At 39.2% G+C, this 27,250-nt stretch overlaps 1 protein-coding gene across 1 annotated transcript; it reads right to left on the bottom strand.

The window, feature by feature from the left end:
- On the bottom strand, positions 1-26,361 carry LRRCC1 (leucine rich repeat and coiled-coil centrosomal protein 1). Its single transcript, XM_069854302.1, has 19 exons — positions 26,284-26,361; positions 25,772-25,977; positions 25,360-25,425; positions 24,416-24,583; positions 23,144-23,313; positions 22,834-23,043; positions 21,849-22,051; positions 19,296-19,482; positions 18,814-18,962; positions 17,475-17,679; positions 9,156-9,295; positions 7,756-7,957; positions 6,553-6,738; positions 5,160-5,334; positions 4,284-4,447; positions 3,200-3,408; positions 2,874-3,011; positions 939-1,074; positions 1-331 (listed from the first exon to the last, which is right to left on the bottom strand). The coding sequence occupies exons 1-19, from the start codon at positions 26,322-26,324 to the stop codon at positions 209-211; spliced, it is 3,078 nt and encodes a 1,025-aa protein (XP_069710403.1). The 5' UTR covers positions 26,325-26,361; the 3' UTR covers positions 1-208.
- Between the last annotated feature and the right edge of the window lie 889 nt (positions 26,362-27,250).

The raw sequence follows: 27,250 nt of genomic DNA, 5'->3' as shown, positions 1-27,250 counted from the left end.
GATGTTTTGACAAAACAGCTAAAAATAACCAAACGTTAGAAATAACTATTTATTATGAAAATATGGTAAAAATACTTATGTCCCATTCCCAAAACATCAATACGTCACAAAGAAATAATTCTCTAGAAAACAAGGAAAAGTACATTGTAGTGTAGGAATTTGCTTAAGTTTGATATATACACTAAAAATATGTATTATATAATGATCTTCAAAGATCTTGTTGAATATCATTCAGTGCATGTGTAAGTCGTCGTATTTTATTCTCCATGTTTTTTTTATTGTTTGCTGTTTCCTGCAGAAGCTGCCGCATCTCTTCTTCAACATGGTAAACCTGAAAGAGCAGACAGAGATCAAATAGAATTCTTGCTTTTCCTTAATATACCCAAACCTATATAATCTTGGCAATTTTTAACATTGATAAGCAATGCAAGAGTTATATGTTTATATTTAAATAAGTAATGCACCACTTTTGACATAAAAGCAAAATTCTGCTACTGCATTCCATAAAAGTATTAATTTACTATGAGACAGCAAGTAATATATCAAAACCAAAATACCCACTGAGCAGAAAAAGCACTGGTTGCCTCACTAAGCAATAATGCAGTATATGACAGGAACAGTAGCTGTTAACAAGCACAGGTGAGTTAAACGGATTATCTGGCATAATAATTATTTCTTGTGTGGGTAGATAAGGAATATTTAGCTACTGACTCATAACAGCTACGTAGCATGCAACTTTGCTTGAATGCAGAACATCATGATGGTACAGTTCAAGAGATTTTCTTGCTGTGCAAAGACTGAGTACCAAACCAGGGCCGTTTCCATTCAGAGATTAGCCAGGTGGATACAAACAGGTGAATTCAAGCGCCACTGTCATAGCAGCTGTAGAATAATAAATGTAAATAAAGGAAAAATAATAAATTTAGTATTAAAATTACTTTTTCATTTGCTGCTTCAATTTGTTTTTCTTTTTCATTTGCCAGCTGCAATAATTCTTCCTGATGAGCTGCCAACATTGACTCAAGTTGTTTTCTAAAAGTATTCTCCATTTCATGAAGCTTTTCCACAGCAATCCTAAAAAAATGATTAAAAGAAAAAATAATCACGCTTTTGCAAGCAACTGAAGTATTTTGCTTTGCCCAATACTGCCTTCGATAAGGTTTTAACAATGTAGACACGAAGACAATTAATTCAATATCTAGCTTCAGAAGATGTCCAATTTTCTCAACTACATCTTCTGGGTTTAAGCACTGTGTTTAGGGCTTCTGGCATTCCTCTAAGCAGAAACATTTAATCACTAGCAAAGATTCAGGCTTGCTACTGTCAACATGGATAAAAACTCCACCGATTTTTGAACATCTACTTAACCTGCTTTTGCTTCCTGAGAAGCAATCCTGTAAACAGCCTGTAAGCCTGTGTCTCACAGAAACAGAAGTGTCTGCTTCATGGAAGTGGAACATTTCCTGACTCCAAGTAAATTCTGCTTTTAGGAGATAACTCTAAAATATGTAGCACCAGAAAGCAAGGCAAATTATTCCACTATGCAATTTACACCAAAATTTTGAAACAAAACAGAATTATTTGGGACAAAACTTGAATTTCATTACGGATCTTCCAACCATTCCAAAACCTGGTATTACTGACCATCTGAGGTGGTAAGTTGGTTGTTGGGTTTTGTTTTTGTTTTGTTTTGGATTTTTAAATCAAACTTGACCACCAAGGTATTTTCTTTCATTTATTAACCAGATGACTTTCCTTAAAAATAACAGCAAAAGTGTAATTAATCAGAAAGTTTAATTTAAAAATAAAGAAAAAACCTCAGTCATACTAGCTTATCTTTCATTAACAGTGTGGTTATTGCTGCTCAATAAATATGCAGTCTTACTAAGCTGCTAATCTTTTCTTAAGAATAGTTGTGAGGAAGGAAGAAAAATAAGAGAAAAGGGCCATAGAACAAAGTAAAAAATCATACTAACGATCTAAGCTCATCACAGGCAGCAGTCTACCAAACTTCTCCATAGTGCCAGAGATACATGAAATACCTGAGCATCATCTAAGTCCCTGACCATTTTCAGGCTTTGTTTCTGTATCATCTCATATTTACTATTAATTGCTCAAAAAATTGTCAGCACATGAGGAATAATACAAGAAATTAAAAAGCTGTTGCTACTTGTATAGGAAGAGAATGCCTTAAGGGTAACCTATAAGGGTCTGCTTGTCACAGACTGAAAAACTTATTTATGTTTACCCAAGGTTGTGATAAGTATTTAGGATCTGTTCTTAACTTCCTGCACTACACACAAGGTATTTTCATCCTGCAGAGGTGACAGTGAATGATTAGACCCAGACTGTTCAGACCCCTCTGTAGTGCCTTCCTACCCTCAAGGAGATAGATGCTTCCACCCAGCTTAGTGTCATCTGCAAACTTACAAAGGGTGCAGTCAATGTCTTCATCCAGGTCATTGATAAAGATATTGAACAGGACTAGACCCAGCACTGAGCCCTGGGGAACACCACTTGTGACCAGCCTCCAACTGGATTTATCTCCATTTACCACCACTCTTTGGGCCTGGCCAGCCAGACATTTTTTTTACCCAGCAGAGGACATGCCTGTTCAGGCCAATGTCAATTAGTTTATCAAGCAGAATACTGTGAGAAACAGTATCAAAGGCTTCACTAAAGTCCAGGTACAAGTCAACTGCATAACAAGAATTACTTCTGTGCACAGAGAGCTTGCAGCAACTGGTCTCACCAAGTACTTAAAATGGTATTATGCATAGTTTCACCATATAATCAAGTGGTTTTGTATACTTATTAACAGTGCAACTCTATAGTAACTGAGCAATCACAAAATAAGCTATTAAAGTTTTCACCTCTGAGTTTGAAGACTTTTATTTCTCTCTTCAATCAGCTTCCTCTCTTTGATATCAAAGTTCTCCTTCATTTGTTTAACTTGAACCTCCAGCCGACTTAACAGCTCTCCTTTACCTTGCCACTTCATTTTCAGTGCACTGAAAATAAAATGCACATATTTGCAAAGAATGGTGATACCACTTCTTAGGAGCGTGAGAATTATTCCATGCTTCCATTTTTCCACATTTCTGTGGCTTTTAACAGCAAGCAAGTACTCTCTGAACAGAAAATAACTTCATAGCAATGTTGCATACCATTTTGATCCCAAAGAATTACTGCTACTCACCTGTGTGCATTTTTAATGTCATCAAGTTCTCCTTCTTTTTCTTCTAGCAGTTGCTCTAATTCTTGTTTTCTATCATTTTGCCTTTCTAATTTTTTCATTAGCTCTTCCAATTGAGCATCTTTTTCATCCAACTGTACTTGAAAAAGTTTCTGAGCTTCCGCATTTTCTTGATGCTGTTTTCTGATTTGTTTGTCTTTTTCTTGTAAGCCCTTTAGAAGATAAATATTTCAGAACACAAAAACTCCCTTCATTTTAAGTTCATTGTTACCCTTAAAGAGTATCCTGTTTAGTCTATGCTGGGATAAAGCAGAGACAGACACGGGAAAGTTTATTCTTCTATAAGTATTATTTTATGAAAAATAGTTAGTGAAGTATAGCAATTAAATCATCTTCATAAGGAAAAAAAGTCAAAGTTAAAAAAACCTCAAAACATTAATATGAAATTGAAAACAAGTAAAGAAAAATTAATTTAGAACTCTAACACAACTTATTCTACATACACAAATCATTGAGCTGACATTCTGGTATGTGGCTACACAGTTTGAGTAGCGCATCTAACCTGACTGACATAACACACTACAGAACTTCACTCTGATTAATAAACTTAAGTCTTATGTCTCTAAATGAGATGAATGTAATTAATAGAAGAAAACATAGTAGCTCTGCAGTTAGAATACTGATTTCCAAGACCCTAATAAAGAAAAAAATATTTACATTGTAAAATAAACCTGAAGCAAACTTAAAAAAAATTCATTTTTCTTTTAAACACAAAAATTACGTTATCCTATTTTTTCTAATCTCACAATTGTTATCAATAATAAATTGAAGCAAGGTAAAGACAAGAAAGTTTTTAAATAAATATGGTTCAATGAGAGACCTGAAGTAGCACTTCTGTATATAAAGTTAACACAAGGCCCTCTTCTACTTTCAAGGAAGTCAGTTGCCATTGATTATGCCTGATTACGCTTTCTGAGCTAGTAAAACTAGGAGTGCAGAGTCAGCTTTCATTTCAGATCTTACAATAACTTTCACTTGCAGGTCTTAACTTTAGATAAGCACATAAATTTTCAGACATGGCACTTACTTCTTTTAATCTCCTAATCGTTTCTGTCTGGTCATCCACTATTTTGTTTTTAATTCTTATAGTATCAGTGTCCTGTTCCTTTTGCTTTTTTAACATCTCAATCTCATTTGTTAAAACTTCAATTTTTGCCTCCAGTTTTCCCCGATCTTGTGCAAGATGAGCCCCTAGATAAAACAGGATATTCCCACTTACAGCACTTAATTTACAGACAACTTCAAGATGTGCAATGCCAGGATGGTGGGTGCGCAGGAGGGAAGGGAAGAATCACTTTAAAAACCAAAGATGACCATTTCACCCACTTGAAACACTGTAGGGGTTTAATCTGCAGGTAGGTAGTACTTAAGAGGAAATGTAGAACTAAAGGTCTGTATTTTATCTGTTGAAAACTCTGACAGAAGTCAATAGATTCTTGCAGATCTAGCCAACCAAGAACCCACAAGGTGGTGCTGAATCACATCAGCCAAGGAAAAAATAAGAAAACCCTAAGGTTTTTTTGACCCAGTATTTAACACTCTTTTTTTAAAGATATCTACTGAAATTTTCACATTAGTTTTATCTGACACACAAACAACATTACATAGCACTTTATAAATCCTTACTTTCCTAGTTTCTTTTATTTAAGACTTCTTTGTATAACGTTGTGGTATTTTAACATTTTGCAGAAACACATAAACTGCATTCACAACTAATTTTGGCAACTGCTGTAATAGTTCCTATAATGGCTTACTATTACAGAAGATCTATTTTTGCACATCATCTTTACATCTAGAAAAGATCAACAAGGCATCCAGAGACCCTGTCATGATTACAACTATATTGGAGGGTCAAATACCACCATTTTTTCTATAAAATAAAAAAACTCGATTACAATTTTACCCTGTTGTGCCAACTCCTGCCCCCATATTTTTCTTTCCATTTTTAACCCATCAATCACAGATTCCTGGGCTGTCAGCTGAGAAATAAGCTTTCCATTTTCCTTTTTCAGAAGTTCAATTTGAACAGCCTTCTGTTTGTCCTCCTCAATCACAGTTTCAAGTTCTTCAGTTCGACACTGTATGAATAAATATTGGAAAATGACAGTAAGATCCTTTAAAACAAGGATTCAAAATTTCAAATCAGTTCTTAGCAGCTAGGTAAGTAATTCTGATATACAGTGAATTAAGTTAACTGAGGAATATTCTGCTTGCATACAGGGTTCTGTCTGCATCTCTTCCCAGTAATGAAATGTGAATGGTTGCTTCAAATAGACATACTTCAGTCACAGAAAACTGTAAAACAGACTTCTAAATAGCCACCTCAAATTATCAATGCCATTATAAAACCCCATTTAGAATTATAGAAGCACAACTCAAAAAAAAAAAAAAGAGAAACAGAAAATCAAGTTAAGATATTAAAAACGAAATCAAAGGAAAACAGAAGCTGGGTTGAACTTCCACTTTCCAGGATAAAGATTTATCTTCAGTTATGCAGGCTACTGTTTGTTTTACAGATTACAGCTGTCTAATATAGTTATTCTAACTTTGTTTTTAGCAACATCACTGACTGGCAGAATCCTGTTCTGTATAGAAACACAGTGTTTGGACACCCCAAGTACAACACGTACTAAGGAGATTTAAAACAGCTGTGCAGGGATTGTACTGAAGTTCTAACATAAGGATGGACTGGATACATACATGGACTGAATCACACAACAATTTAAAATTGACATTCCTGAGATTTTTAAGAATGATTTATGGACAATGTAGTACTATAATATGTTACCATACAAAGATCAGTAGTGCAAGATAAAGCAACTGTGTGCACAATATTTAACATTAAAATAAGGCAATTAGTAGTTTCATGCAGCTCAGAGATACTAAGCTGCTAATACCTGCATCTGATTAATTGTGAAATTTCATTTTTACTTCACATACAGTGACCACTACAGAACCATATTTCATAACTTGGAATCCACATAGGGTCAGTGGTATTAATACAGATTTTTAAATCTCTGTTTAGAAAGACCATTATATATGAACTGCTAGCACTCACAATGCAAGGAGCGCACTTCTGAACACATGAATAATGAGTCTAGAGTTTGCTATGTGTGGAGCAAAGTGTTTGTGAGAAATAACAGTGCAAGGTACAAGAATAAATGCTGATGTTGAGTGCTAGGTTTTAGTGGAATAGGAAATGCATATCAACAGACTTTGTATGGATTATGACTTTTATAGACAAAATATTACAAAAAACCCCATATATATAGTTTAAATGTTTTGGAACAAAGTACCTTCAGGTTTACTGTAGCTTCTTCATTTGACTTAGTTAATTCTGCAATCTTTGCTTTCTGCTCTTGCACTATGCTTGTCAGGTCTTGGATTAGACTTGTCATCTCTTCTTCCTTTTGTTCAAGTTCAAAGAGGGCTCTTTTATGTTCAACCAGATCAGCAGAAACAATTTCAAAATCTTCTTTGACCTAAAGTTTTATAAGAAAAGAAGACTTGAAAAATGCTAACATTTGGAAAACCTGTGTATGGATACACTCAAAGGACATGTGAATTTTAAATAGAGAAAAAAATGGAAGTTCCAGGAATGGTATGTGAAATTAGTGACTATCTGAAATTGGTTTTCTGCCAGTTTGTTGGCAATACTTCAACTCAAAAAACCTGGTTCTGCTCAGCTACAAATTTGTTAAAAAAAAAAGCTAGAAAAAGAAATAATTCATGGGTGGATGGGAAACAGAGTAGAAAAAACATAGCTTGGGAAATGAAAACAATGTCTTGTTTTAGTCTTGTTAAGATTGACATTAAAAACTGGAAAGAACTTAAAATTATTTTTTTTTTCCTCTCAAGAGAAAGATTTGAAGGGTGAAAAAACAATCTTTTCTTTCCTCTTTTCTCCTATATATCCAATTATTTCAAATTAAGAAACCCAAATTTAATTTAAAGATCAAGCATTTAAAATTTTTATTTCACTTTACATATAAAATAATGTGAACGCTAGTCACAGAACTAAGTTATCAAAGGAATTTTGTAAACAAGTTTTGAATTTGAATTTCAAAATCCATACCCAAAACTCAATTTTAAAAGTTAAACAGGGAACTTCATTATTAAATGCACTAGTATATATTTAACCATAAACTTAACAAAACACCACAAGAGATTTTACAGTTACTAAATACATTCTAATGGAAGGTCAACATCTTTTAAAGGAAAATAATACCGCCAGATAGTAGTTTTTCTAATTTTTTTTGATTGACTTCTTATGAACAAAAACACTGGGGTTTCTGAGTGCTGACTTGGCATTTGGTGTTTATGTTCTAATCAGTGGTATCTCAAAGATTATTACCATTATTTTTAAATGCATCCTTAGAGCAACGACCTTAAGGATTAAAACAATAAAAATAAACTACTCCAACCAAAGAAAAAAAACCCAATACATTTAAGAGCACTACAACTCCACCTAGTTTGAGATGAAATGTTCTTCATCCTACCTCTTTAAACCTTTTTGCTTCAATTGTCAAAGCTAAACGAAATTCATCTTCTAACTGTGTATGCTTCTGGTTTAACATATTGATTTTCTTCTGAAATTCTTTAACACGCTGCTCGTGCCTCTGCTCCTCTTTAGCCACAGCTTTTGACAAAGCGTCTTGAAATTCAGGTCCATTTAAAGCAACTCGGGTTTCAAGTTCTTTCCTGAAGTTATCAAATGTATACTTGAGACAAGAACTGCAGTATGCACAATGCTATTTCATTTGATTTCATTAGCATTTTTTAAAAGGCATAACGAATTACAAAATAAATGCGATAAATTCCTTAGTTTCACAGCCAGATTTTATTCCTCTATGAGAATGGCCTTGGGATGGGGAAAAAGTGACTACTGCTAAAACATGCAAAGGAATAACCTTACTTTTTAATCCAAATTTTTGTAGAAATTATTCAGTTGCTTTTTTTAACGCTAGTTAGCATTTTTTGCATTGCTGTTAACAAAGTTCTGGAAGAGATACTAGAATCAAGGGTAAGCACTGTACATCCAGATATCCTCTTTTGCTGTGCTTCTCTTCACCTTCATCCAACAACTATCACTTCTCATTCAGACCCAAAACAGCAGTGCGGACCTACAGGGTTCCAGGATAAGCCTCCTTGCTGTCTGGAAGCTTTCCCATAGGAGACTATTGAAGCAAAAATTACCCCGCACTTTAAGACTACTCTGTTCATCTGCTTTAAAGCACAAACAAAACATATTCACTGTCCCTCACAGTATGTCTTTTGTGGATTTATGAGTAAATATGATAATAATTGGAAGCTCTCAAAACTTTGTATTTGAATATATTTATCCTTGTATACCATGCACCAGTTGTTCCCTTAGTTTGCACATATACTTGATTGTAATAGCTAAACAGTACTTACATCCAAGTATTCTCCACAAAGATAAAATTTTGAGAGGAAAGAGAAAAAACAGCCAAATACGCCACTCTAAAGCAAGATACTGTGGAAGCTGATTGTTTTTTTTTGTTTTTTCGAACACCTTGTGTTACTGTAGTAGATGCAGCTCTTCAGTTAATAATTCAAATGCAATTTTATCTATTTTCTGGATCAAGTACTTAAAATACAAGAATGCAGCCATATAATAAGAAAGAACCTATCATATGAAAGACCAGAATAACACAGTTGCCTTACATGTATCTTTGAGCCAATAATTTACAACATATGAAGATGTTCTTAAATGATCAAGAAGATGAGTGGGAAGACATTACATTTTTACAAATATCATCTCTCTAATTAAAAAAGACAAACGAACCCACATCTATGGTTGACACACGACATTTAAACAAAACACGTGTGTAACACTAGCATCTCTATTTTGTGAAAAGAGAATGGTAAGACCTCATACCTTTGCTCTTGTTCTCTTAATATAAGAAGTTCATGTAGTTGTTTTATCTTCTCCTTCTGCTGTCGAAAGGATATTCGAAGTAAATGTACTTCTCTTTCATTTGCTGATGCTTTAAGCTCTGCTTCTTGCACCTGTTTCATCTGTGAAGATAAAAGAAAAGAATAAGATTTTCTTAAAACTGTAGTCTGTTCTTCATGTCCTACACTAGAATACAAAAAACCTGGTGCTTTATTTTATAATAGTTTTACAGAAGTCTACCTGGGCAATTATGTTTACAGCATACACCACAACTATCAGTATTTTAATTTTTATGGAATTTCATTATGCTATTATTTAAGACTAGATGTTTAAAATTAAGTCTTAGCATAACCTACTACTACAACAAAAAAAAGCAACTTCTATGAAGATCTAAGAACATTTACTTAATTTATAAAGAATTTGAAAGCGTCCTCCAAAAGTGGGATGAGTATATTGGCAGAATGATTACAAACTTTTGTACTGTCCCATTTGTATTATTTTTAAGCAAAACATTTCAGACATGTTCACTATCGTTTCCTTTAAACACTCCAGTTACAAAACCCTGCATCTTTCCCAGTTTTACCGTTTAAAGTTGCTGAACGGAGCTGCTTTCCAATGATTTTATGAAAAATCAAGAATCAGTATAAACACCAGGTGGCATACTCCACTTCTTCCACTCAATGCAAGCTTTTATGAAAAAATCAATTTTATAGTCTTAAACCTTTTATATACAGAGCTGTTTTCTTTTACTCAATAAGCAGGAAAAAAGATATAAGAATTATTAAAAAAGATTTTAATTACTCATAAAATTATAATTCAGAATCAAGACACTTCAGAAGGCTGCTAGTTAGTAACAAGCAATAAAAACAGTAGAGGTGATGTTAATGGACATATTCTTATTCCTAATTACCCACAGCATTCACCTCAATGCTTTTGTGCTCAAGTGGTGAGCAGTAACAGCTTTAACTATCTTGTCAACCTATACTCCTAAGCCAACCAAAGAGTCTCCACACTTACACAATGCTAGCTCTTTGCTTTCTACAGTATCAGAGCTGTGAATGGTTAATGGGCTACACAAGACTTTTCTATCAGTTATCTGCTAGAAGCTAGAAGGCACAGACAACCTAGTTTAGTTTCCAATTTTCACGAGAAAACAAGCAAAAAAATCCAACCCCAACAAAGACAAAAAAGTCCCATGTCTTTTCTCTTTCAGAATTCCAACACAACTATGCCCTCACCTTGATTTCTGAACAATCAATCAAAATGAAAAATAATAGATTAAGGAACAGATATATAATGTCCTGCACAGACAAAAACCCCATTGTTTCTAATGTTCATTTCCTGCAATTTCCCTTAACATATGCAAATGATGCTGCATGTCTTGAGTTCCAGCTTGAGAATGCCAGAAGTACGCAAAGTTTGTACAATATATTCACTTGTATCAAAATTGTTGTTTGGCTTGAGTATGAAGCCAAGTCCTCATATTCTTCATGTTAAGTCTCTTTGTTCATGAGTAACATTTAAACATACCCCACTGTATTCCTGTTGTTCTGTGGATGAAGTGAAGCAATTCTCGACTAAACTGAAGAACTTACACCCAAAAATTTCAAGTAAGAACATATGCAAATTCAAAGGCTGCCAGAAAACAGGCTGCACATCCAGATGCATAATAACTTATTTATCTTTAATCCTTTAAAGAAGTAATCTAGTAACACTGACTGAAATCTTCAAATAGTGACTACCTAGAGCATGAAGGCAACTGCCAATGGATACTATGAGAAAGCTCTATAAAAATATTCTAGTATTTGTTAATATTAGAGTTGATAAAATAGGCCAAAGGTATATTAAATCTGAACATTCAAAATGATAAATTAGTTTCTAGAGCATCCCTCTTCTTTGTAGCATAAGAGTATTTCTATGGGATTTTAAAGACAGGAACAAAAACCTTGACCTTAATAAAATTTTGCAGTTAATAAAAAATGATGTTATTACCATCAAAAGAGATGACTAAAGTGATAGGGCCTGTCAGGTCTAAAACAAAATAGATGACCCACTGATGATTTGTATTGCATTGCTATGTGTACTGCTTAATCTGTAGCTTCTCACATTGCTATTATCAGTAGAATTGCGCTGTGCTATTTTTAAATACATGGAGTCTAAGAAAATGTACCATAGTTGCACTATCAGTAGAACTGGGCTGTGCCACCTTAATTTTAGCTTCTTCAGCATACACAGAATGAGCAAGAGAGCAACATTCTGGCTGACCAATCAGCATGAGCATGAACACTTCGAACTAAGCAGGAATGCCGCACCTCATCAGGTCACTTATTTCAAACATAAGGAGACAGCTGGATATCTCTTAGCTCTTTTCTTGAGCAGTATCCAGAGTTCCAAGGGGTGGAGCAATAAGCAGCTGAGATCAGAGATTCAGCATTTTTAGAATGATGCAAGTTGTTTATTTAATGATATAAAAGCTGACCCTCCTGCAGTGACTTCGGAGATTTCACCTACAAGTAGACACACTGTGTAGGATCTCCCAATTGTCTGGGAGGGCTCTCCAAAATCCTCCCTGCAATAAGATGCTCTCCAGCGACTGCAGATCTCGATGATAATAGGACAATTGGTGATTTATCTTTCTTAATTACAACATTAATGGTAATTAATAACCCCCTGGGAGCACCGCGACCTGGAGCACGGCGAAGAGGAGCGTGGCAAAGAGGCGTGGGGCAGTTCGAGCAGCAGTTGGAGCAAAGAGGTACAGGACAGTTTGAGCGGCAGTTGGAGCAAAGAGGTGCGGGGCAGTTTGAGCGGCAGTTGGAGCGGGCAGGGCGAGAAAGCAGGGCCCAGAGAGGACCTAGAGACTAGACAGAAGACACCGAGGACGATGGTGGCCACCCAGCAGAAGATTAAAGCTGCTCCGGGTGCTGCAGCAGGCAGGATGGATGCTGCCACTTAGACAGAGCCACAGTGGGTGCATGCAGCTACCCAGACCCTGGGCTGCAGGCAGTGCCCCGCTCCCACACCAGCTTGTGCCTCTGTTGCTGGCTCCACTTGTGAAAGCTGTGCTCGAGTGGGGGAACTCCATCGTATGGTTAAGGGAGTTAAGGGAGGAGGTAAAGAGGCTGAGGACCATCAGGGAGTGTGAGAGGGAGATAGACCAGTGGAGTAGTGCCCTCTCACTAACTCAGCAGCCTGCTGGAGCTGGTGTGTCCAAACACCATCCATCTGCAGACTGCAAGGCTGGGAGAACAAGAGATGGGGAATGGCAGCAAGTTCCTGCCAGATGAAAGAAACCTGCTCCCCTCACCCAGGCACCAAAACCCCAGATCCCCCTGGTGAACAAGTACCAGGTGCTGCAGGTGGAATCCGACCCTGAGGATGAGGATGATGGCTCCCACAGCTTAGAATCCTTCCCTAGGCCGCACCATCCTCTGAAAAAGATAAAAACATCCTCCATCAAGAAGAAGAGGAGGGTGATTGTTGTAGGGGACTCCCTCCTAAAAGGAACGGAGGGACCCATTTGCAGACCGGACCTGCTCCACAGAGAGGTCTGCTGCTTACCAGGGGCATCAGTGAAGGAGGTAGCTAGAAAACTTCCTTCCCTGGTCCACGAGACAGACTACTGTCCTCTGATAGTAGTCCAAACTGGTAACGATGATCTAGTAAACAGAAAGACCAAAGCCATCAAGAATGACTTCAGGGCCATTGGGAAAATGACGGAGGACTCTGGGGCACAAACAGTATTCTGCTCCATCCCATGGCTAAATAGAGAAGAGCTGGAAGTCAGCAAGAAGAATTTGATTAATGCCTGGCTCCGAGCCTGGTGTGAGGAGAGGGGCTTTGGCTTCTTTGATCATGGGGTGGCTCACGCACCCCCAGGCTTTCTTGCTAAGGATGGGACACGTGTGTCTCCTAGGGGGACTAAAGCCCTTGCTAGAAACCTAGCCAAGCTCATAAATCGAGCTTTAAACTAGATGTGAAGGGGGAGGGGGTTGAACCCAGGCTAGACAGGAACAAGCCTGGATGTTGGGCAATGGTGATTCGGAGCGGGTGTGCTGGTGTGGACCACCAGTACCTCACCACACAGAAAGTGGGGGAGAACACACCTGAGGGTGGTAAGGGAGATGCAGGCACTCTGGCACTAGCTACTCCAGTTACCAGGCAATTGGGAACAAACTCTGTTCCCTCTAAGAGGGCTGAAGGCTCAGCAGCTCAGCTGAAGTGCATTTACACCAATGCACGCAGCATGGGGAATAAGAAGGAAGAGCTGGAAGCTGTAGTAGGGCAAGGAGCCTATGATGTCGTTGCCATCATGGAAACGTGGTGGGATGACTCATATAACTGGCGTGCAGCTATGGTGGGGTACAAACTCTTCAGGTGGGATAGGAGGGGCAGGAGAGGAGGTGGGGCAGCCCTCTTTGTAAGGGAGGACTTGGACACTGTTGAGATGGATTGTGGTGATGAGGAGATTGAGTGCCTGTGGGTTAAAATCAGAGGAGCCCATAAGAAGGTAGATTTTGTGATGGGAGTCTGTTACAGACCACCCAGCCAAGAAGAAGCAGCTGATGAGCTCTTCTATACACAGCTGGGGTTAATCTCTAGATCAATGCCTCTCATTCTTGTGGGAGACTTCAATCTTCCTGATACCTGCTGGAAGTACAATACAGCAGAAAGGAAGCAGTCTAGGAGGCTCCTGGAGTGCGTGGAAGACAACTTCCTTGCACAGCTGGTGAATGAACCAACAAGGGAGGGTGCCCTCCTGGACCTGCTGTTTGTGAACAGAGAAGGCCTTGTGGGGGATGTGGCAGTAGGTGGACGCCTAGGACAAAGCAATCATGAGATGATAGGGTTTTCTGTTCTAGGTGAAGTGAAGAGGGTGGTTACTAGGACAGTAGCATTAAATTTCCAGAGGGCAGACTTTGAAATCTTCAGAAGGCTGGTTGGCAAAGTCTCATGGGAGACAGTACTTAAGGGCAAGGGAGCCCATGAGGGCTGGGAGCTCTTCAAAAAGGAAATCCTAGCAACTCAGGAGAAAGCCATCCCCATGTTCCAGAAAAAAAGCCGGCAGGGGAGAAAACCAGCTTGGTTGAACAGAGAGATCCTGAGTGATATCAAGAAGAAGAGAAATGTTTATGGGCTCTGGAAGAGGCGACAGGCCTCTTGGGTGGACTACAGGAGGGAAGTGAGATTGTGTAGAGAAAAAATCAGAAGGGCTAAGGCTCAGCTAGAAATCAGATTGGCAAAGTCTGTGAAAGATAACGAAAAATCCTTCTATAAATATATAAATAATAAAAGGAGGACTAGGGAGACCATACAGTCCCTATTGGACGCAGAAGGAACAACAGTGACAGGGGATGAGGAAAAGGCTGAGTTACTTAATGCCTTCTTTGCCTCAGTCTTTAATTGTAAAGAAAGTTGTTCCATCTGTGTACAAACCCAGGAGCTAGAGGAGCAAAATGAGGCTCCAGTGATCCAAGAGGAGGTGGTCAGAGCCTTGCTAGCCCAACTTGACAGCCACAAGTCTATGGGGCCGGATGGGATTCACCCAAGGGTATTGAAGGAGCTGGCGGATGTGCTGGCCAAACCCCTTTCCATCATCTTCCAACAGTCCTGGATTACTGGGGAAGTCCCACTGGACTGGAGGCTGGCTGATGTTGTGCCCATCTACAAGAAGGGTCGCAGGGAGGACCCAGGAAACTACAGGCCTGTGAGTCTGACCTCAGTGCCAGGGAAAGTCATGGAGCAGGTGATCTTGAGTGCTATCATGAAGCACATGCAAGAGAACCGGGTGATCAGGCCCAGTCAACATGGGTTCACAAAAGGCAGGTCTTGCCAGACTAACCTGATGGCCTTCTATGACGAAGTGACTCGGCTGCTGGACGAGGGAAAGGCTGTGGATGTGGTCTTCCTGGACTTCAGTAAAGCCTTTGACACAGTTTCTCACAGTATTCTGCTTCGGAAACTGTCAGCCTCTGGCCTGGACAGGCGCACACTCTCCTGGGTGGAAAACTGGTTGGATGGCCGGGCCCAGAGAGTGGTGGGAAATGGTGTGAAATCCAGCTGGAGGCCAGTGACAAGTGGGGTTCCCCAGGGCTCAGTGCTGGGTCCAGCCCTGTTCAATGTCTTTATCAATGACCTGGATGAAGGCATCGAGTGCTCCCTTAGCAAGTTTGCGGACGGCACTAAGCTGGGTGGAAGTGTCGATCTGCTGGAGGGTAGGGAGGCTCTGCAAAGGGATCTGAACAGGCTGGACTGCTGGGCTGAGGCCAATGGGATGAGGTTTAACAAGGCCAAATGCCAGGTCCTGCACTTGGGGCACAACAACCCTATGCAGTGCTACAGACTAGGAGAAGTCTGTCTAGAAAGCTGCCTGGAGGAGAGGGACCTGGGGGTGTTGGTTGACAGCCAACTGAATATGAGCCAGCAGTGTGCCCAGGTGGCCAAGAAGGCCAATGGCATCTTGGCTTGTATCAGAAATGGTATGACCAGCAGGTCCAGGGAGGTTATTCTCCCTCTGTACTCAGCACTGGTGAGACCGCTCCTCGAATACTGTGTTCAGTTCTGGGCCCCTCACCACAAGAAGGATGTTGAGGCTCTGGAGCGAATCCAGAGAAGAGCAACAAAGCTGGTGAGGGGGCTGGAGAGCAGGTCTTACGAGGAACGGCTGAGAGAGCTGGGGTTGTTTAGCCTGGAGAAGAGGAGGCTGAGGGGAGACCTCATTGCTCTCTACAACTACCTGAAAGGACGTTGTAGAGAGGAGGGTGCTGGCCTCTTCTCCCAAGTGATGGGGGACATGACAAGAGGGAATGGCCTCAAGATCTGCCAGGGGAGATTTAGGCTGGACATTAGGAAAAAATTCTTCACAGAAAGGGTCATTGGGCACTGGAACCGGCTGCCTAGGGAGGTGGTTGAGTCACCTTCCCTGGAGGTGTTTAAGGCACGGGTGGATGAGGTGCTAAGGGGCATGGTTTAGTGTTTGATAGGAATGGTTGGACTTGATGATCCGGTGGGTCTCTTCCAACCTGGTTATTCTATGATACGTATATTCTTGTAGTAATGATTAGACACTTTGCCTTTAAAGCTGCTACTGTTAACTTGTTGTTAATCACTACTAATCATTTGTCACCCTTCTTGTTTTAATAAGTTAAATAAAATGATTTCACATATTATTCCATAGTTTGGGCATTTTATGCTGATCACGCTCTGTGCTTAGCACTGCAGTATAACAATAAGTTATTTCTGCAAACCCATCAAAGGAAAAATGAAAAACGCATACACCAATAAAAGAGAAGAAGTGCAAGAAAAGAGAAGAAAACACTAATCTCACAAAATTTAGTACTTTTCAAAGTGAACAAGCTGATATGTGATCTAAACTGAAGTCACTGCTAGATCCGTAACGGCTGCAGGGTATTAACAGGTAAGGAAGAAAATGGAAAAGCCACTCATACTGAAAGAGGAGCTTAAAGTTGAAGGTAGCTAATCGATAACTTAAATGGCACTTGTAGTTTGGCTGTCAGCACACTCCTTAATTCTGTTTTCTTTCAAGTCATCTGAGCGACAACACGTTCTAGAACACCATACTAGCCATTCAGAGACTTTTCAGGATGGATACGTTAGGATTCTATTTCTGTAAGTAGATGCATTCAGTGACACAGAAACGGCCTAGCATAGGAATATAACCAAACAATAGGAATAGATACTGGAGGATACAGTATTTGGCCACTGAAAATTCACCAATGAATTATTCAGTCAGAAACAGTGGCAGTATCTGGTCCAGCATGTTGATTTTATGCATTTGTATAGTAAGCAAAGTGCCTCTGACATCAAAAACGTCAGTATATTATCGCAATAAACAGACAAACCAAGCAGAATCTTTAAAATAAGTTCTCCGCAGTTACTAGTTTGTTCGGGTTGCAATTCAAAGCATCTAATTCCTTAGATCAGCAAATCAAACAGAACCATCAGATTTCCATCCCGCTACTAAAGATCTTTACTGATTTCAGCAACAATTTAAAAAAACCCAATCCTGTCTTTGTTACTGTGTATTTTCAGAAAATATGAACTCTCGGTGTTAGGTACATAGCTCCTTTTTCTTAAAATCATAATCACATGACATTTCTATTTATAAAATACATTAATTGACAATTCAAACAGACACTTGTTATTAATTACCACTATGCAGAAAATAAAATGATCAGTTTTATTGTGGAAAACTCAGACTGGTAAAGCCTAACATTTCTTAATATCTAGGATTATAGTAGTTACTGTGTTGCCACTGTATTATTTATGAAAAATATTTACCTCTGTTGTTCGTTGCTGCAATCTCTGCATCTCCATCTTGGACAGCGTTTCTTCTAAAGCTTGCATGGCCTTCTTATATTCTGCTTCTTTATTTCTTGCCTGATTTAACTCATTAATAAGTCTTTCAGTTTCACCTTTCAACTGCTGGACATCTGCTTGCAGTCCTATTTTAACACCTCTCTCTTTCAATATCAATTCCTTTAATCTGAGAACAAATACCATAATGTTGTATTTAAAGCATTTTCTCAATGTATTTGGCACCAAACTAAATACTAAACAGACATTAGTAAGCGGTGTAGCACTGTATCATGCTCTGTGTTGATTTTTACCATGTACATCATATCATGTAAAGTTGTTTAAACATATGTAAAATATTACTGAAGTCCCTTGTAGCACCTCTATATGGAACTTCATATTAAAAGAAACTAAGCTGAAGACAGTTTCATAGATAGGTCTTTAAGAAAGTGACATGTTAGTATCATTTTACTTTACACAGAAGTCAAACACATAGTATCCATCTGCAATTTGGCAATTTTCATCAGAAAACTTCGAAATATCCTAAATATTCTAGCAATTTTTGAAATCTACCTCAAAAGAAAAAAACATAATAAGCCTCTTATCCAAGATACTAATAAATAATGGTGGGAATTAAACCTAAAACAAGAAGAACAAAAGAGGAAATAATCACAGTCATGGATGGTAACTCAGGATGCACTTGGCATATTCCTTCCTTACAAGAAAGGAAATGTGTCTTTGATAAATAGAATGAAGTTAGGACAAATAGAGCAGACATCTCCAATCGCAGCTGACAACAAGCAATGCTTTGTTAGAATGCTCAGAACTCACAAGGATGATGACAGCAGTCTACATAAAGATACGCTACACCTAACCTACACAACATACTGCCTATGGGCCAACTCTGGCCTGTCAGAAAAGCGTTTGTTCAAGTGCACTGTGCAGAAAAAAAAAAAAAAAATGGATAGCTGTGTATATGTGTGGAAAGGGAGATGGGGAACTGGAAGATGAACTTACGGTATGAGACAGCTACTAGAGCTTGAGCTGAAAGTACAGTTATGATACAGGTTGCTTGGAAAGCAATGGCTAGAAATGGATGTATGTGACATAGTGATACTGTACCAAGACAAGAACAGGAAGAAAACTGCAGACCTGCAGAAATAATTTCATTAGGTAATACCGGAAGAAATACTAGCACAACTTCTTGATGTGTTATTTTCAAGTGTATTTTTCAAAGCTGTTCTTGTTTCTTAAGTCTATAAATCGAATTATCTTGAATTAAAAAAACCCAACACAACATTGCACTACAGCACTGTTTCCTTACCTGTCTGTAGTGTATACGGCCATACTCTGAATATTCTTTTCTTCTTTGGCACACTTCTGTAGCTCTCTGACGTGCTCGGTTAATTTCTTCTCTGCTTGCTCTGCTTTCCATCTCCTTTCTTTCTCCTGATCCAGTTCTTGAATCAGTGCCTTAACAAGAACGTGGTAAGCATCAAATTACTAGGAAACACTCAAATGTAGCCAAAAATGACAAACAATATTTATAATCATAGAAAAAGATTTTCTGTCTTTCTGGAATTCATGGATTACAGAGGAAAGTGCAAGCAACCAGGCCAAAATCCCCTATAAAAGTCAAATAAAATAAATTCTCCTCCAGCAGACACTATAAGAAATCCATTATTTTTTGAGGATATCCACACAAAATTATTTTTGTCACCTCTGCTTTTAAAGTTTCACCAGGAGACATATGCTTGTTTTCATGTAAAGATAAACTCATTCAACTTGAAATGATGTAAAACATACTCGGTATGTTGATTCCTCTGTGGCATTTGAATTAATTTCTTCTATTTTTTCTATATTGCTCTGTCTTCCAGTTAATATTTCAGTTTTTCTTCCCACTACTTTCAAGTCTTGAGCATCTGATGACGAGATGAAATGAGAGTCTCTCTGGCTGGAGTGTGGACACTTCGAGGAACTATTCTTCACTTCCCTATAATAGCAGGACATGAAGGCATATTTAAGAATATGCAGTTTAAACAGTAACAGGTGATTCAGACACTTTCACAGAACAGAATCTTACAGTTTAAATAGAAGCTGAATTTTAGAGTTCAAAACCACACAGAAAATAATTTGCAAACAGATCATAAAACAAACGGCTAAATTAAAATCTTTAATTGCAAGATATTTAGGCAGTGCTAGTAGATGCTACCTGAAAAAAAATCTTATGGTCACATAGATATGAAACAACTTTAGAGAAGTAGAGTACCTATAGAGCTTCAGTGACTGACTAACCTAGTATATTTCAGTTTATATAATCTATTCCTCACTTATGATATTTATAACTTAGATCAAGCAAATGACTAGGGCATCCTCAGTTTCATTACAAAAGATGGACAGTTATATTCTTGACCATCATTCTGTCATCATGAATCTTCTTTTTTAATTTGACTCAGTTCTGCCTGTGGACAATTATTGTGTCTCCACAATGTAAAAAAAAAGATGACAGTATAAGCTGTTAGAATTCTCAACTGGAATCTTCAGTTCTTGGACTTCAGTAAAGCCCTTGACACCGTTTCTCACAGCATTCTACTTGAGAACCTGGCTTCCACTGGCCTGGACAAGTGTACCCTCTGCTAGGTAAAAAACTTGGCTGGATGGCTGGGCCCAAAGAGTCATGGTAAAAGGAGCTACATCCAGCTGGAGGCTGGTCACAAGTGGTGACTCCCAGGGCTTAGTGCTGGGTCCAGTCCCGCTCAATTTCTTTATCAACGACCTGGATGAAGGGATTGAATGTACTCCTAGTAAGTTTGCAGATGACACTAAGCTGGGAGGAAGTGTTGGTCTGCTTGAGGGTAGGGAGGCTCTGCAAAGGGATCTGAACAGGCTGGATCAATGGGCTGAGGCCAGCAGGGTGGGGTTTAACAAGGGCAAGTGCAGAGTCCTGCACCTGGGACACAACAAACCCACACAGCTCTACAGGCTTGGGGAAGAGTGACTGAAAAGCAGCCTGGCGGAGAAAGACTTGGGGGTGTTGGTTGACAGCCAACTGAACATGAGCCAGCAGTGTGCCCAGCTGGCCAAGAAGGCAAATGGAACCTTGACTTGTATCAGAAATGGCATGACCAGCAGGGGTAGGGAACTGATTCTGCCCCTGTATTTGGCACTGGTGAGGCTGCACTTTGAATATTGTGTTCACTTCTGAGCCCCTTGCTACAAGAGAGACATTGAGGTCCTGGAGTGTGTCCAGAGAAAGACAAGAAAGCTGGTGCTGGGGCTGAAGAAGTCTTGAGGAACAGCTGAGGGAACCAGGGTTATTTAGCCTAGAGAAGAGTGAGGGGAGATCTTAACACCATCTACAACTATCGGAAAGGAGTTTGTAGAGCAGTGGGTGCTAGTCTCTTTGCTCAAGTGATAGGTGATAAGATGAGATGGAATGGCCTTAACCTGCTGCAGGGGAGGTTCAGACTGGACATTAGGAAAAACTTCTTCATGGAAAGGGTTATCGAGCACTGGAACGGGCTGCCCAGGGAGGTGATCAAGTCACCATCACTGGACGTATTTAAATACAGGCAGATGAAATGCTTAGGGATACAATTTAGCAGTGGACGGGTGTGGTTGGAGTTGATGGTTTCAAAGGTCTTTTCTAACCTAGGGATTCTATGGTTCAATTTCCTTTTCACATAATGACAGAAAAATCTCATAGAGGGAAATGACTGAGCAAAGAGTGAACTTCAGGAAGTTTCAAATAATACATACTAATAAACGAAGGACTAATACAGAAAAAAATGATGCATAGCATTATTTATATAGCTGTCAGATTAAGAAAAAAGAGGCTTGCATATTAAACATTTAAAAGCTGTGCCAGATGACATGTATCTTGTTTCCTTTGGGGTGTGTGGAATACTTCAGAAGTTTGAAAACTTTTTCTAATTGACATATTTGTTACAAAGCTTCCGTAGCTAATAATTTTTAGAGCATTATTAATAGAGCTAATTTACCTAACTTACCATTTTCAGCAAAAGGTTTCAAGTCAAACTACATCCACTTTGACAATATTCATAGAATCATAGACTAGTCTGGGTTGGAAGGGATGCTTAAAGGTCTTCTAGTCCAACTCTTCTGCAATCAGCAGAGACATCTCCAACCTGATCAGGCTGCTCAGAGCCCTGTCCAACCTAACCTAGAATGTTTCCAAGGATGGGGCTTCTATCACGTCTCTGGGCAACCTGTTACAATGCCTTACTACCCTCACTGTAAAAATTTCTTCTTAAACCAGGATAAAAAACATTACGCCTTGTCTTATCACAACAGGATCAACTTAATTCATTTGGCTTTATATGGCCAACAATGGGTTACCTGTCAGTTACATTCTTCTTATGATGATTTGCATGACACTTAGTAGACAAGGTAGTTCTGCGGTAAGTAGGGATCTTGCTTCTTTTCACAGCCTTCCTGTTGTTCTCTTTCCCACTCTCATTTTCACTCTCAGAAGTTGGATCTGTGTCTCTCTTAGCTTTGAGAACATTTGGAGCAGCTTCCCTTCTTGAGGCATCAGATACCTAAGAACAGAAAAAAAATTATCTATAGTTAATTAGAAACTGTAAAATGTAATTTCTAACATTTGTTTAGGTGTTATCTTTAAATAAGTTAACATTTACAAAATAATTTTGATACATAAGTAAATAACTGCTACCATACTATTCCTTCCTTCCTTGCTAAAACATTTTATTGTTTTAAAGATAAAATAAACCCAAGAGAACAGCATGCTTGAGAACGTGTTGTATGTCTTTGAAACACCTGGAGGCTGCTTAAAATCCTTAGACATAGAAGCTTGGTGCAAGTTGTAAATACAGCACTTAAAACCGAAAAAGGCCTGCAAACATGCAAGGCATATGATAAATTGCTACAACACAAACCTGACAAACATATCAGACTAATTTGACCTAGCAAAATTAATTTTCACCAACTCTATAATCCAGATATTTCACTGCATTCCACGTTTTACTCAAGTTCAGTTACACATATTGATGGCTTCAGGGTAAAAATAGAAGATTTTCTATCTAATGTAATTTGATCAGACATTATATGGGACTGAGAAGAGAACTATGTTTTTTATTTAGTATGCAAGTTCTTGTGATATAAAGTACAATCTTAAGTCCAGAAGACTTGTTTTTATTTATTCTCAATTTCTCAAAATTAAATATACATTAACACAAAGTCAGCACATACACATCAGCAGAAATGCTCCACCCTGTCCCAGCAAACTCTTGCATTATCAAGATTTATCATTTAATGAAAAAAACTTTCTGTGCAATCCCAGGAACAGATAAATTAGAATTACCTTTTGCAGTATCTGTGAAATCTGATCTTCTATTTTTTTAATTCTTATGTCACTATATATTTTATCAAGTTCGGCCTTCTCTGGTTCTGAAGAGGAGACAAGCTCTGTAGAGGAGCTGATCGCGCTTTGTACTGGTTTTCTTGCACGTTCATGAAAACGAGCTAATGCCTGGTCAATATGTGGTGTCACTATCGGTAAGGTAACATAGTTCTATTAAAAGGAAAAACAACCCTTTTAACATTAATGCATTTCACACAATATAAAAATAAAATATATCCATTTTAAAATCGGTAAACAAAAACTATGGCACCTGATTTCTGGATGAGGGGCACCCAGATGAAACCAAACCACCCAGCATGTCTTCTAAACACTGTAAATCTGAACAGTCATCTTCTGCTGGGTCCACTGGTTCACCAGAAATATTTCTTCCATCTAGAATTGTTAGCTGGGGCAACGTCTGAAGTACAGTTTCTCTATAACCTTGAGGAAAAGACCACGTTGAAATTGAAATTAATATCTGAAAGAGATGTCTAGTGTATTTTAGGAACCCTGTCATCTTAAATTATCAATCGCAATTTTATTCAAAGAAAAAAAAAGTAGTGAGTTATCTACACTTTTCCCTACCCATCAGGCTTTCAACAGACAACAGAACTAAACAAATTAATTGAGAGGCTGCTAGCTCTGGTCTACATGGGGATAACCCCACCATTAACAGCATACTGCAGCTGCACAGACAACCTTTTAATATCCGCCTATTGTACCAGAACAGCTGACTGAAGTACAAGAATAGACAAACATAATGGAAAAGCAAGTTCTGAAGGGCTGAGGTAACTTCATCCTTTTTCAGTGAATGAAGTAAGGCATTATGAAACTGTAAGGCACTGAAGTTAAATTTCTTTAATAGAATATGGGATCCTAAGCATTGCAGATACTTTTGAAAGTGCCACCAAAGAGATGGATTTGAAGAGGTATGTAAACACAGGAGAAAACTAGTAGAATTTTTTAAGTTATCTCCATAGCTCTAATAGTCCTGCTCCTGCTTCTATGCCACCTGAATGCACTTGCAAAATCTGTTCATGGAGGCTTTTGAGAACATTACCTAAGGCCTTATTCAGCTTCCCTTAACTATCAAGATTTCTCCATAAAAAGTGTACACATATTACACTGATAATATTTACATGCTTATGTTATGGTTGTAATTTAGCACTATTTTAATTCCTACTGGTTTATTCTTTGTAGCTGGCAATGAAAATTTCAGGTGTAAGTATTTTAGGAAGCACAAGGACTGACATTAAAATATTTCCAAAATTATCTTTGAGCTGTCCCAAAAGCATTAATGGTCCACTTCTACCTTCCTGTAGATTTTCCCCTTTTTTACATACAAAGAAAACAAAAAGCCTACATCCAACACAATGCTACAGTTTAACTTGTTTGAACACAGGGTTCAACATTTAAACAGTAAACATCTTGACAGAATTTAAGACTTCTATAGGCCGGTCAGTTTGTGAATGAATTTGCAAGCTTCAGAACCTGTCCGGCAGCTGAAGGGTACAAAGTATCCACCCTAACATGAGATCCATACCTGCTATGTGACAAACTGGATTGGCCTTTCCATTTTTTTCCAGTGTCAGATTTGTCAAACAGCGCAGCCCCTTTGTGCATTGAAGTAAATGATTAATATTGTTTATACGATTGCCGTGAAGGTCAATATGGCTAATGTTATGGCTGGTTCCATGAAGGCACAGAAATCCTGAAAGTTTGAGAAAAAACAGAATTGAATGATTTCTGCTATGATCCTAAACTATCAGGTTTCAACCAAATGGTACCTTGTTCAAAAATATTCAGTAAATCATACATAGTAACTGGAAATGATGTAACAAATTCTGCTCCACATCCATGTCTATGTATATTAATTATAGTATACTACCACACTGTACAACACTTAAGCTAGTTATGAGAGCTAACTTTAACAAAACATCAGTTTCAAACTGTTAAGAAGCATATAAAAATAAACACTGTGCCTGAAGTTTGTTTCCATAGTTCAGATCATTAAGAAAATTCTTAGCAATGTTCTTTTTAACTTCCTATTGGAAATTCCCTTGATTCTGGAGCTTATAACCTTAGTTAGAAGCAACAACTGACCATTTCAACAAAACATTCGCAATATACTCATATCATCACTGAAGTTGCATTTTTGACCTATAAAAAGGAGAGATGTAAACCTTTTGGAAGTATCTTCCCCAACTATTGCATTTTTCACTTTGGGAATAAGTTTGAGACATTTAACGCACTACTTTGTGAACAAGCTCAGCATCACCAAGTACAGGACAATAAATTTCAGTTCTGAACAACCTCTGCTGTCACAAACTTGAAAGCTGAGAGTAGCAGCAATTGCCACCTTTAGCAGCATTACTCAGTCAATTGGCTGTACTACTAGAAACTCATGAAAACACATTTTGTCAAATTTTTCAAAATTAAAGTGAGGCAAATGGTTTTTATGGCATTCCACATACAAAAATCACTTACCAGAAAGATCATGTATGCGATTATATGACAAATTCAGCGTAGTTAAATTAAAGAGCTTTTCCAGCCCTAAACAAAATACAGGGAAAAAAGAGACAGTAAAATTTTCAGAAGAATGCTCTGCTTTCATCAAATCAAAGCCTGCAAAGTAAGACTTTTAAAATTATAACAGCAAGTTATGAAAATAAGCTATAATTATAATATAAAAATCCTTTTTTTTCTCCTTATGAATTAAAGTATTGTTCTATAATAAAGCTTATGGGTGCTATGTACTCTTTTAAAATATTACATAATATGCCTAGTAGCTTATAGTAACTTCAGATAACCCTAATTACATGCGTACTGTCCAGAAGTAAGCCTGTACACATCTTATAAAAGCTTCCTAAGTAGCTAAATAGAAATATACATTGTGGACCTTCCACTCTCGTTATCAGGTTACAGGACAGGCTCAGGGTGCGCAGATTCGCCAGGAAACTCAGCCCCTCGATCCGGCGGATTTGGTTTGATGACAGATCTAAATGCTGAAGATTCCGGAGGTGGCCGAGCCCTTCGATCCTGGAGATGCTGTTACAATGCAGGTTGAGCGTGTGTAGGTCTGAGCTCAGGGAGACCTCCAGCAAGCTGTGAGGAAAAGGCACCGGCCATCAGCCACGCCCCTTCATCTCCGACCCCGCTTCATTCCGAGCTCCTCCTTTCAACGCGGGGTCCCCTTCCCTTTAGTTCTCTCCCCCCGCCCTTCATCTCCGGCCCCACTTCATTCCGAGCTCCTCTCTTCATCTCGGCCCCCTCCCTCCCTTCATCCCCGCCCCCCTTCATCCCGAGCTCCCCTCCCCTTCATTCCCGTCCTCCCCCACTTCATCCCCGGGCCCCGCCACGGCATCTTCTCTCTCCCCACACCCCGCGCCCCCGGTCCCGCCCGCTCCTCACCTCTTAAGGCCCTTATCCATGAGGCTGAGCTCCCCCGCCATCCCGTCTCCTTCCCGCCCAAACCGCCGCAACGCTTCAAGCTGCCCACGCCGCGTGCTTTACGGCTGAGGCGACAGCGGCTTCACGACAGCCCCGTCGCAAAGCCGCGACCCCGCCTTTCACCCTCTACCCGCCGCGGCGGCCGGGCTGTTCGTGCTTCTTAATGGAGCATCGTAGAAGCGCTAGGTTGGAAAAGAGCTCTGAGGCCATCGAGTCCAAGCATACCTATCCGCTACTAAGCCATATCCTTTAGTACCTCATCTACCTGTTTTTTTAATACCTCTAGGGATGGTGACTCAACCACCTCCCTGGGCAGCCTCTGCCAGTGCTTGATAACCATTTGAGTGAAAATCTTTTTCTGATTTTCGGCCTGAACCTCCCTTGCCGGAGCTTGAGGCCATTCCCTCTTGTCCTGTCCCCTGTCACTTGGGAGAAGAGGCCAGCTCCCTCCTCTCTACAACCTCCTTTCAGGTAATTGTAGAGAGCAATAAGGTCTCCCTTCAGCCTCCTCCAGGCTAAACAACCCCAGCTCCCTCAGCCGCTCCTCCTAAGACTTGTTCTCCAGGCCCTTCACCAGCTTCGTTGCTCTTCTCTGGACACACTCCAGGGCCTCAACATCCTTTGTGTAGTGAGGGGCCCAGAACTGAACACAGTATTCGAGGAGCAGTCTCACCAGTGCCGAGTACAGAGGGAGGATAACCTCCCTGGACCTGCTGGTCACACCGTTTCTGATACAAGCCAAGATGCCATTGGCATCCTCATCCCATTGGTCTCAGCTCAGCAGTCCAGCCTGTTCAGATCCCTTTGCAGAGCCTCCCTACCCTCCAGCAGATCAACACTTCCTCATGTCTTAGTGTTGTCTGTGAACTTGACAAGGGAATATCGCTCATTTTGCAACACCTCTTTACAATGCCACACAGGCAAAGCA

The sequence above is a fragment of the Phaenicophaeus curvirostris genome, chromosome 3 (genome assembly GCF_032191515.1).
Source record: "Phaenicophaeus curvirostris isolate KB17595 chromosome 3, BPBGC_Pcur_1.0, whole genome shotgun sequence".
Classification (NCBI taxonomy): Eukaryota; Metazoa; Chordata; class Aves; order Cuculiformes; family Cuculidae; genus Phaenicophaeus; species Phaenicophaeus curvirostris.
The sequence above is the reverse complement of the archived record's forward strand: the minus strand, read 5'-3'. Positions and strand labels throughout refer to the sequence as shown.